This window comes from Elephas maximus, chromosome 26, assembly GCF_024166365.1.
Source record: "Elephas maximus indicus isolate mEleMax1 chromosome 26, mEleMax1 primary haplotype, whole genome shotgun sequence".
Lineage (NCBI taxonomy): Eukaryota > Metazoa > Chordata > Mammalia > Proboscidea > Elephantidae > Elephas > Elephas maximus.
Genome location: NC_064844.1, coordinates 27,002,339 through 27,018,587, shown reverse-complemented (window position 1 = coordinate 27,018,587; position 16,249 = coordinate 27,002,339). Strand labels below are relative to the sequence as shown.

Here is a 16,249-nt window from a genome sequence, read left to right as displayed (position 1 = left end):
AGGTTCAGAAATAATGATTCCCCCAGAGTACTTGTACTTTCTTTTCATTTTTATAAATTTGTATTTTTGAGTAGGTTATACATTCATGAGATTCAAAATTCTGAAAATATAAAAAGGATATATAATGAAAAGTAACACTTTCCTCTCAGTCACTCGTATCCCACCCTTCACCCTTACCCCCAGGCAAACAACATTATTAGGTTTTGGGGAATCTTTTCAGAGAATTTTATGCATGTACATGCAAACACAAACATATTATTTTCCACCCCTTTTTCTATAAATAGTAGCATACTGTCCTGTACCTTGTCTTTTCATTTGGAAATCTTTTTCAGGTGAGAACACAAACAGCCTCCTCATCCCTTTTTATAGCTGTATAATATTCCATTGTGTATATCAGGGTTTCTTAACTTTGGCACTTTTGACATTTTAGGCTCGAAAATTCTTTGTTGTGGGGACTGTTTTGTGCACTGTAGGTTGTTTAGTAGCATGTCTTGCTTCCACCCACCAGATGCCAGTAGCACTACCCCCCACCAGTTGTGACACAGATTATGGTATAGATGTACCATGATTTATTCTATTTGGCACCAACTGATGGACATAAAGTTTGTTTCCAACCTTCTGTTATTACAAATAATGATGCAATAAATAACTTTTTTACATCCATTTTTTTAACTTGGGCAAATTTATCTATACGCTAAATTTTTAGAAGTTGACTTGCTGGGTCAACGGTAAGTGCATATGTAATTTTTCTTGATAATGTCAGATTATCCTACACGAGATTTGTCCCAATTTATAGTCTTATCAGCAACATACAGGAGTGCCTATTTACTTACACCCTCTCTAGAGCCCTGGCGGGGTGCAGTGGTTAAGAGTTCGGATGCAAAGCAAAAGGTCAGCAGTTCGAGTCTGCCAGCCAGCCACCCTTTGGAAACCCTACAGGCAGTTCTACTCTGTCCTACTGGGTTGCTATGAATCGGAATTGACTAGACAGCAATGAGTTTTTTTCCCTAATGAGGTACGTTATTAAACTTTGTGATCTTTGCTACACTGATAAATAAAAACTGGTACTCAGTGAAATTTTAAGTTGTATTTTGTTTATCACAAATGAGATTAAGCTCTTATGTTTGAAAATCATTTGTTATTTCCTTTTCTGGGAATTCTGTCTGTATTCGTTGCTCATTTTTCTATTGTGTTGTGGTTCTTACCAATTTGTTAGTACTCTTTATATATTACGGAAATTAGGCCCTATGTAAAATATGAGTTGAAACCCTTTTCTGAGTTTGTCACTTGACTCTGCTTTTTGGTTTTTGCCATGTAAACTGTTTTTCACAGGCTGAATTTATCCATCTTTTACTGCTTCTCCCTCATTTTAAATTTATAAAATAATTTTCCTACAGTTTCTTCTACTGGTTTAATTTGTTTACATTTAAATCTTTTATCCATTTAGACTTATCATGTGTAAAATGTGAGGCATGTATGCAAATTAATTTTTCAAAATGGCTACAAGGATTTTTCAGTATCACTTATTGAAGTTATCTATTTTTTCCCCACTGATTTCATATTATACCTTTGATATACCATTAAACTCTTACATGTATGTAGGATACTTCAAGTACTTTTTGGAAGGATATAAGCTATAAATAAAGGAAAAAGCATACAACAACTGCCGTCTTTCCTGTGGTTGCCAAATAAAACTATCTAAGGCAGCTAAAAATATTGGGTACTTCATTTTATTCTTAAAGGTTTAAAAGAAAGTCTTTTTCGGTAATCCATTCAGCAAGATTTAAAACAATAACAACAACAACAACAAAAAACCAAACCCCCAGTGCCATCGAGTTGATTCCAACTCATAGCAACACTATAGGACAGAGTAGAACTGCCCCATAAAGAGTTTCCAAGGAGCGCCTGGCAGATTCGAACTTCTGACCTCTTGGTTAGCAGTCATAGTACTCAACCACTATGCAACCAGGGTTTCCACAATAATAACAGGCAACATTTATTTAGTGCTTACTGTATGCCAGACACTGTTCCAAGCTCTTTTCATGTGTTAACTCACTTAGGATCTATGAAGTAAGTCTATTACATCAGAATTCAAACTCAGGCAGACTGGCTCCAAAGTCTATGTTATTAACTATGACACTATGCAGGCTCTTAAAATCTACACCCAATCCATTGTAATTTCACCAATCCTCCTCTTACATAACCTGTACATTATACTGAATAAAAATCTACACACATTTCCTACCTTTGGTAACAACTTCAGATCGACTTTACAGATGAAGTTCTAATTCTTTTTTTGTAGCTAATTATATTTCAAACATTACTCTTTATTGTAGCATAATGCCAAATCCTTTTTTAAAATTTTATTTTTACTTTGGTGATCAGTCATTTTACATAATTTATCAGGTATCCTATTAGCTTTCTTAATTCATAATTCATTTCTATATTGTTTATCTTTGTACGTTTAATTACTTTAAAAAATTTTTTGTTGAGAATATACAAACCAGAACATACACCAATTCAACAATTTCTACACGTACAATTCAGTGACATTGTTTACATTCTTCAAGTTGTGCAACCATCCTCACCCTTCTTTTTAGAATTTTTCATCTCCCATTAACATAAACTCACTGTCCCCTAAGTTTTGTATTGAATCTTTTGAGTTGCTGTCATCAATCTGATCCCATATAGACAGCTCTTAAGAGAGCAGAATGCTCAAGGCAGACATTCTTCACTAGTTAAGCTAAACTACTGTTTGGTGTTAAGAAGAGTCCAGGGGATATTTTTGGTTTAAGGTTTAAAAATTATCTCAGAGCAAGAGTTCTGGGAGTTTGTCCAGCCGCCATGGCTCCAGAATGTCTGGATTCCATGAGAATTTGAAATTCTGTTCTGCATTTCCCTTCTTTTGATCACGATTCTTCAACTAAAATGTTAAGCAAAGGCAGCTGGGACATCCAGCTCTTCTGGTCTCGTGGCAAAGGAGGCAGTTGTTCATGCATGCAACTAGCTACACATTCCATTTCCTCCTCGTATTCCTGACTCTTCGCTCTTTCGCTCCAGGTGAACTGTCGTGCCTTAGACGGCCGCTTTCAAGCTTGTAAGACTCCAGGCACTAGGCTGATTCTTTCTGAATCTCTCCTGCTCTACCAGGTAATTAGGAAAATATATTAAATATTTTGCCTTTTAAATGTTCTCTAATACTTTTTTATAGTACTTTAATGTACACAATTTCTTTATAGATAGCTCATTCTCATTTTGATTTAAAAAATGAATAAAATAAAACCTATGACGGTGATACTAACATACTTAAACATATGTGATTACTGACCAGGTTATCCCTGCTGGTGTAATGCACCATCCAGCCTTCCTTCACCATTGTGCTGCTCTTTCTCTTTGTGTGCTTGATGGATTGTACAACCCTCATTAGCGGGATATTATTGCTTGTTGATGGACTAAAAAATATTTAAAATTTATGGTAAATATAATATCATTAAAAAAAATAAATACTAGGCTCACCGCGGCTTTTTAAAGAGAACTGGGCTAAATTTTTTCAAAATACATTAGAAAGACAGACAATGGCTTAAGAAAGAAGAAAATAAATTAATCCCAATACAAAGATATACAGTTGATTTATAAAATAATATTGTAACTTCTCATTCTTTGTCAGGAATTTCCAGAAGGACACAAAAAAATAAGAAAAATAAGATGAACAACAGAGTACAGAGAATTCCTTCCAACTGGAAGATCTGGGGCCTGAGAGAGGATCTTGTTTGGGATTGCTGTTGAAGAGTCATCCTGTCCTAGACAGCATAATAAATTAGTAAATTTATGACAGGGCAAAAGGCAGGTATACCTATACTCAAATCTACACGGCTTAAATGTCAAACTCACTTGTCATGTTTTCAGGAAAAAAGACTTCTAGTAGAAGATATTCAATGGAAAATAATTTACAGATATTAATCAATAAAACTAGCAATGTAATGAATCATATCCGGTAATACTGAAACATGGTCAGTATCAGGGTGGCTGGAGAAAAACAGCAATTTTGGTGGGCAGGGAGAGGTGAAAATACAATGTTTTTCAATTTGAACCTCAAACAGAAGAAGTCAAAGAGAAAACACCTAAACTATTAAGCATTCACTGTTAGGAACATAGCTAAGTTGTCTAATGGTCTCCAAATTGGGTAAACAGTAAATTTTCATTAATAATGATAGATATAACTTAATGATTAAAAAAAAAAAAAAAAAAAAACCCCGTCGCTGTCAACTCTGGTTCATAGTGACCCTATAGGACAGAGTATGACTGCCCTACAGAGTTTCTAAGGAGTGCCTTTTGGATTCCAACTGCCGACCTTTGGTTAGCAGCTATAGCACTTAACCACTATGCCACCAGCATTTCCAACTTAATGATAAGCCAGAGTAAATGACTAGCTGGAAGTAAGGAGCTCAGCCATGTGAAAGTGATAAATAGCCTACTTCTTCTAAATAACTGTTGCCAATGAAAAACAAAAACTGCCAAAATGGTGACGTTTTTACTACAAAGGAGTACATCCTGAGGGTGTACTACAAAGAATCAGATTTCTATCAACATAGAGGGATAGTTAAGGAGCCCTGATGGTACAACAATTAAGCACTCGGCTGCTAACCAAAAGGTTGGTAGTTTGAACCTACCCAGTGGCTCCACAAGAAAAAGACCTGGCAATCTGCTCCTATAAAGATTACCAAAAACCAAAAAAAACAACCCACTGCTGTCAAGTTGATTCCAACTCCTGAGCCTAGGAAATTCTACGGGGGCGGTTTTACTGTATCACATCGAGTTGCTATGAATCGAAAATAACTTGACAGTACCTAACAAAAACATTATCCATGTGTGTCATCAAGTAGATTCCGACTCACAGAGACCCTATATGACAGAGCAGAACTGCCCCATAGGGTTTCCCGGTTGTAATCTTTTTTTTTTTTTTAATTCATCTGTTTTTATTAAGGTTGTTCTTTTTTTTTTTTAAATTGTACTTCAGATGAAGGTTTACGGAACAAACTAGCTTCTCATTAAACAGTTCACATACTGTATTAAGACACTGGGTTAACAACTCCACAACATGTCAACACTCTCCCTTCTCGACCTTAGGTTCCCTATTACCAGCCTTCCTGTCCCCTCCTGCCTTCTAGTCCTTCCCCTTGAGCTGGTGTGCCCCTTTAGTCTCATTTTGTTTTGTGTGCCTGTCTAATCTTTGGCTGAAGGGGTGAACTTCAGGAATGACTTCATTACTGAGCTATAAGGGTGCCCGGGGGCCATACTCTCAGGGTTTCTCCAGTCTCTGTCAGGCCAGTAAGTCTGGTCTTTTTTTGTGAGTTAGAATATTGTTCTACATTTTTCTCCAGCTCTGTCCGGGACCCTCTATTGTGATCCCTGTCAGAGCACTGAATGGTGGTAGCTGGGCACCATCTAGTTGTACTGGACTCAGTCTGGTGGAGGCTGTGGTAGTTGTGGTCCATTAGTCCTTTGGACTAATCTTTCCCTTGTATCCTTAGTTTTCTTCATTCTTCCTTGCTCCTGAAGGGGTGAGACCAGTGAAGTATCTTAGATGGCTGCTCATAGGCTTTTAAGACCACAGATGCAACTCACCAAAGTAGAATGTAGAACATTTTCTTTATAAACTATGTTATGCCAATTGAGCGAGATGTTCCCCAAGACCATGGTCTCCACAGCCCTCAGCCCAGCAATCTGGTTCCTCAGGGAGTTCGGATGTGTCTATGGGGCTTCCTCAGTATTGTGTACTGTCTTACCCTTCTTGGCTGTAATCTTTTATGGTAGCACATCACCAGTTCATTTCTACCTTGGAGCAGCTGGTGGGTTTGAACCAATGACCTTTTAGTTAGCAGCCAAGCATTTAACCATCATGCCACTAGGGGGATATTTAAGATAGTTTTATAGTCCAACAGCATTTTAACACAGTGGTAATATTTAGATTAACTGTGGCAATATGAAAACTGCCCCCAGATTCATCACCACCATCTTCAGTACAACATTCTCAGGAATGTATTCTTACTACTGTTTCTACCATCAAATAACCTACAGATGTGAAGAAACTGGTTGCCCTCTCATGCCTATTGGCTAGAAGCTTCCCACAAACATTTCTGGGCTCTCAGATTTCTTCAGAGGCTACTTTTCCCACTAAAAATATCTGCTGCCCTCCCATAGGGGCTTGTGTAACAATGAAAAACCAAAGAGATGTTCTCAGGCGGAAATTCGCTAAGACAGAAGGCTTATATATGAGGCAGTGAATTTAGGAAGTGTGACTGGGTCAAACTTTTGTTTCCTGTACAGCTAGATAAGCCTTGTAAGCATATTTATGGCTTCGAGTATGATAGCTAAGGAGCCCTGGTGGGTTTGGTTTTTGTGTGTGTGTGTGTGTGTGTGTGTGTGTGTGCGCGCGCGCGCACGTCCCATAGGTGGAAAACCAGAGGTGACCAATGTAACCAACTGGTACCTTCAATTATCACTGGGACACTGCCGTCCTATAAATAAGGGGGTCATATTTTGGTGCATTCTCTCGGACATACGTTCCCCACAAAATACGTCTCAAAATCCATATTGCATATCATAAAGTCAGAAAGACTCCTTGATTCAGCACGCCTTCCTTTACTGAAAACACAATTTCAAAAAAATTTTTACAAGAGAAAGTACTGGGGTCTTGAAAGGGTTAATTAACGGATGGTTCAATACTGGCACCTTGTAGTGGCTGCTCCACAACTAGGTAGTATATCTGAACTACAGTTATATAAAGCATTTTTTTTTTTTTAAAGGGTTCTCATACCTTCACATCTTGAGAGCATGTCAAGAGCGATATGATTTATTTCAGAAACATTGCTGCGCATATGAAAGAATTAGCTACAATTAGATTTTAAATTAAATTTAAGGTTCCACTTCTAGAGACAGGCTTTTTCTTTCTTAATGGAACTCCTGGACAGACCCTACATTTGGAAGTAGCTTACAATACATACACATGTGTTACCTGATTGTTTTAACAGCTTCTTCATCTTTTTCTATGTCAAGATCAGATGGATCTAGGAAGAACATTTTATCTTCTGGAGGAGATGGCTCTTCTGTGTCATCCAAGCCCCGACTACCATCACTGTTTATATCACTACTGTCAATGTCCATCGGTGTGTCCGTATCTGTTCCCAGACTGGAAGGTTCTAGCAAGGTTTGAAATGAATTTCAGAGTTTTATATTAATGGAATATTACCATATTTAAACAGAGGCAGTTTATTAAATATAAGTTTTAAAATTCTTAAAATATCTTTATGATTCAGGATAAGAAGGTATTTATTAAAAAAGTAAAAAATGTACAAATCATAAGGCAGAAGATTAATTTGATTACATTAGAATTTTAAATTTCTGTATGATAAAAGATATTATAAGCAAAGTTAAAAGATAAGCCACCACTTTTATATTTATAGTCAATTGATTTTCAACAAGGATGTCAAGACAATTCAATGTGGAAAAAAGTTTTCTCAAAAAATGCTGCTGTGACAACTGGATATCCACATGTAAAAGAATGAAGTTGGATTCCTTCTTTGGGTCCAAGGAAAATTAACTCAAAAATGGATCAAAGACCTGTGTAGGAGTCAAAAGTATAAAGCCCCTAGAAGAAAATTTAGAAGTAAACTTTGTGAGCTTTAGTTAGGCAAAGTCTTCTGAGACATGACACCAAAAGCATGTGATAAAAGAAAAATAAACAAAGTGGGGTTTATTACAATTAAATATTTTTGTGCTGAAAATGATACCATAAGAAAGTAAAAAGAGAGCCCACAGAATGGGAGAAAATATTTGCAAATCATCTATCAGATAAGAGACTTATATCCAGAATATTTAAAGAAGTCTTACAACTCAGTAATAAAAAGATAAATAACCCAATTTCAATTGGGTAAAAAGGATCTGAATAGATATTTCTCCAAAGAAGATATACAAATATCTAATAACCATATAAAAATATGCTCAACATCATTAGCTATCATGGAAATACAAACCAAAACCACGATAATTCACACCAACTAGGACGGCTATAATAAAAAAGGCAGACAATAACAAGTGTTAATGAGGATATGGAGAAACTGAAACCCTTATAGATTACTGGTGGAAGTGTAAAATGCTGTATCTGCTTTGGAAAACAGGTTTGCAGTTCCCCAAAATGTTAAACATACAGTTACCATATGACCCAGCAATTCTACTCCTAGGTATACGTATTCAAGAAAAATGAAAACATATGCCCACACAAAAACTTGTACTTGAGTGTTCATAGCAGTATTTTTCACAATAGCCCCAAAGTAGAAACAACTCAAATGTCCATCAACTGATGAATGGATAAACAAAATGGAGTATAGCCACACAGAGGAATATTGTTTGTTGATATAAAAGAATGAAGTATTTGTATGTGCTACAACACGAATGAACCTTGAAAACATTATGCTAAGTAAAGAAACCACAAAAGCCCACGTTATATAATATTGTTTATATGAAATGTTTAGAAAAGGCAAATCCATAGAGACAGAAAGTAGATTAGTGTTTGTCAGGGGCAGGGGGAAAGCGTGAAATGGGGAGGGAGTGACTACTCCTGAGTATGGAGCTTCTTTTTGGGGTGTTGAAAATATTCCAAGATTAGATTGTGGTGGTGGCTGCACAGCTTTGTGAATATACTAAATGGGTGAAATATAAATTATATCTCAATAAAAATGTCACATAAACATACAAAAAAAGGATAAGCTACTGACTGAGGAAGATATTTTTAACACGCTTAACTGACAACGGGTTAGTATGCAGACTTACCATTAACTCTGACAAACCAAACGAACAAAAAATTAGGTAAAGTGTTTAAACAAGCAATTTAAAGAGAGGGAGAAGAAAACAACCCTAAATAACCAGTAAACATTGGAAAAATGCTCAAACTCAAGAATAATCGGAGAAAGGCACATTAAAATAAATGTAAGTTGTTAGTTCATGTCCCTTTTATGAAAAACCAAAACCAAACCCACTGCCGTCGAGTTGATTCTGACTCATATTGTATGAAAGGTAGTACAAAAATACAAATACATGAACTATAAATCTAGAGAAGAATTTACTTGTATAAAAAAACCCGTACTAATTCAGATTAACTGAAAAGAAAAATCCAATCACACTGTCAGTGGTATTAAATAGAAAACACGTCATAAGGGAAAACATTATATTCTAGAGTAGTTTCATTCTTTCTGCTTTTCCTCCTACAGAACCACTTCCATTCAAAATTATGCTGAGAATTTAGTCACTACTCTTTCCTTCCAAAAAAGGGTAATCACTTTGCTTACTATTATCTTGAAGAGAAAATAATGGTCAAAGAGAGGAAATGTTTATTTGATAGAGAAATGTTTATCTGATAGAGAAATGTTTATTCAATAGAGAAAGAGATGGTGAGGCAGTACATGTGTTCTAATGATTATGGACTAAGGAGTCAGACCATACAGGTTCAATTCCCAGCTCCACCACTTATTGGCTGTATTTTGTGGGCAAGTTATTTAACATTTTCATGGGTGGGTGGGTATGCCTCAGTTTAGTGGCCTGTGAGCAGACATAACAATAGTACTTACTTCAAAAAGTTGTTCTTAGGTTTACGTGTCAAGCACCCAATAAATGGTCAAACTATAAAAGAACAGGGATAACAGCAGGGCTTTAAAACAAGTCCTTTCATCTCTAAAGATGAAAGAATGTATGCAGCACCACTAGCTATGTTAGCACGTATTAGACTACAAAGTGGTAGGTGGCTAGAGGAAAGACGGGAAGGCACAATTACTTATGAAAGTATACCATTACCCAACACAGTGAATGTAATTAATGTTACTAAACTGTACAGTTAAAAATGGTTAAAATGACTTTGTTATATACGTATTTTCCCACAATAAAATTTCTTTAAGTACATCATCACTGACCTCTGTATTTTGCTTGATTATTAAATCCGAAAGGAAACTTAGCTGAAGTTAAAAAACAAAATAAAATATGCAAATATAACCTTATGCAAAAGAACTGCAACCTTGTCTGATCATTTATAGAAATTAAGAAAAAGAATTTTACCTCCATTGAAAGTAACCTCTCCAAGGCAGTCTCTTGGTACTTTAGATGCACAGCGTTTATGGCAGTTGAATTTGCAATCTAAAATAAAAATAAGATAGAAATATTGATTTGTCCAAAAAGTTAGGCAATGTCAGATACGGTCTTTCTTTCAATCACTGAGGGAGTATTATTTTCGTTATTACTAATGATGATAATAAAATAATAACAAAGTCTTCCTTTTACTAAGAACTAAGGTCTTGGACTAAAGGTCGGGTCTCAAATTCTGTTATCATCTTTTCGTAGTTGTTTAACCTTCTACAAGTCACCTAACCCTCTCCCTGTCAGGTCTCAGATTCTTCATCCGTAAAATAAGGTCAAGACCATTTGCATAATACTATGCCACAAAGTAGCTGGCTGTTCCATGTTTCCTTCTCTTACCTCATATTCCTTTTTCCATATCCCCCTTAAGAGTTTCTTAGGCTGATTAAATTTCTATTCAACATATCTTAGGCACTTACTTTCAATTTCTAAGTATTAAGACCTGATGCAGATGCAGGAAAGAGACTGCGATTCAATAAACATTTATCAGGAATCTAATGAGGGCTTTCACATACAACCCTGTGATGAAGGCATTAGCTTCTCAAGCACAAGGTCTCCTATTTTTACATTATGGTTCTCTTCAGCCTGTAAGAACCTTCGAGTTGACAGCCGTGCAGATCAGTGTCAGGTATGATCTGTTCAATACTACTGTGTAACTCAGTGGGTCTCAAAGTGTGATCCCCAGACCAGCAGTATCAGCTCACTTGGGAACTCACTAGAAATACAAACTTTTGGGCCCCCACTCAGAATAACTATACCAGAAATTCTGGGAGTGGGCCCAGAAATCTATGTTTTAATAAGCCCTTTAGGTGATGCTAAAACTGAGACCCACTGTTGTCACTATTGTCTAATACAACCTCTGAAATACATCTAGCAGCAGTAAGTGGGTAAAAATAACTGAGTCTTGACTTAGAATGCTTTTTTAACACCTGTGAGTCAAGGAAATCTTGGGTATAGTGCCAAGCACATGCTGAAGGTCAAAAGAAAAAGCATCATGAAATTAATAATTTGGTCTATTATAAAAATTTGCATTATAGGATACTGTCCTTTTTAATAAGTAGCCATAGGGAAAACTCATATACAATATACAATATCAATATCTTGCATATCTCTTAAAAACTGATTTTTTTTTTTTAAACCTCATGAGCTTTGAAAATTGTGAGAACTACAAGGTTTCTCTTTTCCCTTTAAAAATTTAAAGCCAAATTTGTGGTCCACCTGAAGCAAGTTTATAAGTTCTAATGGCAGGCATTTCTACTCTTACCCATGTCTTATTTGTCTATGCTTTCTTGTATCTTACATATGCTTTCAAGTTACCTTGAAGATTTTATGGAACAAAGTAGAAAACAAACAGATACATGAACAGATGAATGAACAGCTGTTCTTAGAACTGTATATTCTTTCAAATGATCCAGTATAACTGTTTTGTGTTATCTAATTATTTTTTTTCTTTATTCTTAGGTTGACAAGTATATGAAAACGATGACTATTTTGCTTTTTAATTATCAATTTATACTATAACAATACAGGGGTTGCTGACATAAATGACTGTTTTTGACTGATAACTGAAACAGCTTACCTATACAAGAAATACAACCTACCATTTTCTGAACTAATATAAGCACAAAACATTATTCTACCAGAGGATTAAGAAGTTAAACTAATACCCAGTGGCAGAGTTAACTGGCTTCACTTCAAAATTCATTAATACACATATTTATTTTAGTTCCTCTACAAAATATTGTGCTCTTCTGCATACAGTTTTATAGTGTTTCTTTTCTGTTCAGCAGAGCTGCACCGTTTACTACCTTTACGAAGACCGACCTGTTGGCTAGAATTTTACATCTGTTATTAACGTTCTCTCCCAAAACAGTTTTTAGTGGCTGCTTGCCAGTAACTTTCATATTGATATTTTAAAGTATTAATTTATATATTAACTCATACCCAAAAGCAAGCTGCTGAAATATAATTTCAACATTCAATTACACCTGATGGTTAAATACCTGACAACAACTGTATGTATCACCTGTTCACTTTTCTCATATGCTGTCATATACTGTCAAGAAAGCTTTTCTTATACTAATTATCCTATTCTGGGTTGTAAACAAGGATTCATTGTTGCAAAAGTCTCAAATCTAATGTTCTATGTAGATAACCTGATAACTCAATTCCATAAATACTCTACTATATAAAGAGTACTGTACCAAGAACAGAAACCCTGGTGGCGTAGTGGTTCAGCGCTACGGCTGCTAACCAAGAGGTCAGCAGTTTGAATCCACCAGGCTCTCCTTGGAAACTCTATGGGGCAGTTCCACTCTGTCCTATAGGGTCGCTATGAGTTGGAATCGACTCGATGGTGGTGGGTTTGGTTTTGGTGGCACCAAGAACAGTTATAATAAATTAATCACATGAAAAAAGGATACTACACTCAGACTACTTATACCTTACCCTGGCTCAGTGACTAGTAATACTCTGTTGTACAGCATTGTTGAGAAAAAGATACAAGACAAAAAGATAATATCATCTTTAAAAAGCATAAAAATATTACATAATTATAAGGAAAAATTTATTCAATTATTCTATAAAATTCATGTTTTATTAAGAGATATTTTTGAAACACTATGATAGTGTGCTGAGTTAGTACTGGTATGTACTTAGTGTGCTGGGTTCCTTTTATAATTTCAGTGGGTTCTACTAACAGTCTACCTACTGCAGGGTGATGATTCTCTAGAATAATAGTTTTTGTACAAGTCTCCTAGCTATGTAATTAAAACCGCAATGAAACCCTTGCAGCATATTTACATGTGTGTGTGCCTGAATGCTTAATGAAAAGAGGAAAGCATTATTTCCATTGTGGGTAGTGTCTAGCTCCGGAACTACAACGACTTAAGCTCAAATATCAGCTTAGTTGCTTACTAGCTGTTCCTTACTGGCAAGTGTTGAACATGCAAGTTAAGCAGACATGTCTCATAAATGCAAATCACTATGTGATTCAGAGCAAGTTACTTAATCTCTCTATGCCTTAGTCTCCTCTCTTCTAAAATGGAAAACTACTGCTATTGCTACTAGCAAAAGTATATTTCTCATATACAGTTGTGAAGATTAAGAGTAAAGTGTTTTTTAGCCTAGGCCTTGCCACAAAGTACTTACAATGCAGGTATTATTAGTAGTTATTAGTATATATACATATATGCATATACATATATAGATACACACATATATGCATGTACATATATAACCCACTACCACTTAATATACAAATAAGATGTATATATATGTGCATATATATATATATATACATCTTTTTTGTATATTAAAGACTATAAGAACAACTTATTTGGCTAAAGCTTCTGAAATACAAGTATTTTAAACTTCTATTTGCTAATGAAAATAGACATGAATTTTACATAAGGGAAATACCCACTCCTACCTTTACACTGCATTCCTTGACGGAAGAGGCCTTTCAGTAACCGCTTGCAGTATTGACAGATTGTGGGACGGGTATAAGAGTGAACAGCAAATGTGTGTGGAACTTTCACTCTGCACATCACCATCTTTTCCATCCAGATTGGGCGACCACTCCAAGAAGGAATTCTCTTACTTGGCTCTTGATGAACATGTGACTAAAACATAATTTTCGTAAGTTTAAGTCAATATTGAAGGTGAAGTATTTTGAGCAGGGCTTGACTACAAGAATCATGTACCTGGAATTCTATAGCCAAAAATGTAAAAATGTGGCTCTCAGCAGTTTCCTTTGGAAGCTTAACTTACCAATCCTTAAAGGAGAAAAGTACAGCATTTTTTACACTTAAAAACAAAACTAAGATACTTTCATCTGCACACACATTCACTGACAAACTATTGTTTGATAGACACATATATCATTTAAAAAATAAAATGCAAAAACCTTAAAATTAATTCACAACAGATGTTCAAATCCCTTCAAAAACCTGACCAAAGAATTAACCATAGGAAAATAAATAAATCCAGGAAACACTGTCGCTGTTCATGTTGTACTACTAAACATGATGTCTTGAAAATATTTCAGATTTAACAAAGATTAAAATATACATGTAAAAATTTTAATTGATGATATAAATTACAGATATATAACTTATTTTTGTATACTAGTTATTTTGTATTTTATAACTAGTTATTTTGTATATTAGTCATTGTAAACTAATAACTTTAGCTCTAGTAATTGTGCTTTAAGAAGTACGTTGACATTTTAAGTATCTTCCAGTTGTTTGGGATTTTTTCCCCCACGTGAAAAAGAAGGAATACTAATGCAAGAATTAATTAAAAACGTTTTTATAGCTGAAGAGAGAACTGGATTTTTATAACTATGGCCCTTTCTATACAAAAGGAATAATTAAATTCAATCATAGGTCACTGTATTGTGGCTCATTCTACTCATTCAGCAAGCACTCAGTGATTATTATACGCTTGGAATTATACTGTTTATAGAAACAAAATAAATAAAAAATAGTTCGTGTGCTCAACCACAAAATCGAAATACCTAACTACTACCTAGATGTACTGTGTTGTAGCCGTTTGCATTTTCACTGCCAGAACTGAGGTCCCGGGATCTTTTAGATGCCTTCTACAACTAGTAAGAAGTTATAGATAATGTTCATGCTACACTGACATGTTCAACCAATGGAAGTAAAAGAAGCAAGAAGAAACCAAGAAACAAAGAAGTGTAAGGGAGAAGGGGAAGCTGGGACTGGGGGTGGGGGATGGGGGCACGCAGGAGACCAAGAGGAAGTAAAGGAAGAGAAAAACAAAATAAATGAATAAAGATGAGCACTACATAAAGAACACAAATATAGCCACAGATCAACAGTTTCTTACTAAGGTGTAGCCAGAAATTTTCTAAAACTAATTGTGACACTGTTTAATTAAAGAAAAGTACATAGAGGAAGTAGTGCCAACATGGCACCACAGACAGAGCACTGTGCCGTCCCTCTGCAGCAAAGACCAAAAAATTAAGTAAAACAGATACAAACATCAATCCTGGAACTCTAAGCACCAAACGTAGGAATAAAGAACTTGATCAAGCACTGAATGGAGTAAGAAACTGAGGAGAGCTACAGAGTGCAGGTCCCCTACCAGCTAACGTGGCCAGATTCGCCATCTTGGACTACAGCCACCAAAGAACGCACACAGGGAGTATCAAAAGGCAACTCCACAGAGCTCCCAGCAGGAGACAGAGAACCTGATAACCAGGGATACACACTTCCCCACCCCCACCCATTTTCCCTCTATGCAGCCTTCACCACTTTCCAACAGGCCACGGTTGCTCGGCCAGAGAGACACCAGCTCACTGCCGCCAAGGCTGCCTTGCCCCCTTCAGTGCCATTTTTTTGCTTGTTGTTTTTTGTTCTTTGATATTTTTGTTGTTGTTGTTGCTTCTCTCTCTCTCTCCCTTCCTTCCTTTCCTTTCTCCTGCCCAGCTAGCACTGTGTGCATCATCTCTCCTTCTTGACGGGTTGTGATTTTTTTGTACGTTTGCTTTGTTCTTTTCTTTCTTTTTTTCTGTTTCTTCCCCTCTTTTCCTTGCTTCTTCTTCCTGCCCACCCAGCGGCCATGCTGCACCACCATCAATGACCAGCTCCCTGGTTGTTTTTGTTTGTTATAGTTTTTTCTCTCTCCCTTCCTTTCATTTTTCCCATCCATTCAGCCCTGTACACTGCCCTTAACTTCTTGGTGGGCTGTGTTGTACTGCTCAGCTGGAGAGCCTCTGGCACATGGCCTCCCCAAGTCTGCACCGCCCCCACAGGCTGGCTCCCTTAGCGCCATATTTATTTTTTATTGTCCCCTTCTCCTTTTCCTTCTCCCTCCCATCTAGGCCCTACATTGCTTCCGCCCCTTCCTGATGGGCTGTGCTGTGCCACCTGGCAAGAAAGACATCAGCTTCCCACAAACCCAATTCTGTCCCATCCTCAATGGCTGGCTCTCCCACCACCATATACATACATTTTTTTTGTTGTTTCTATTATTATTATTTTCTTTTTACTTGTTTGTTGGTTTCTTCTCCCTCCTTCCTTTCCTTTCTCCCATCCAT

The 16,249-nt window shown here is 36.3% G+C and overlaps 1 protein-coding gene across 2 annotated transcripts in view; it reads right to left on the bottom strand.

The window, feature by feature from the left end:
- The window catches only part of PRKD3 (protein kinase D3), a 105,479-nt gene that overhangs the window by 32,672 nt on the left and 56,558 nt on the right, over nucleotides 1-16,249 (bottom strand). For both annotated transcript variants that reach the window (XM_049870608.1, XM_049870609.1), the window contains exons 6-9: nucleotides 13,613-13,805; nucleotides 10,105-10,182; nucleotides 7,016-7,199; nucleotides 3,329-3,452 (exon numbers count right to left, since the gene is read on the bottom strand). In XM_049870608.1, coding sequence (XP_049726565.1) covers nucleotides 3,329-3,452; nucleotides 7,016-7,199; nucleotides 10,105-10,182; nucleotides 13,613-13,805 — 579 coding nt within the window. The remainder of the gene's footprint in view (nucleotides 1-3,328; nucleotides 3,453-7,015; nucleotides 7,200-10,104; nucleotides 10,183-13,612; nucleotides 13,806-16,249) is intronic.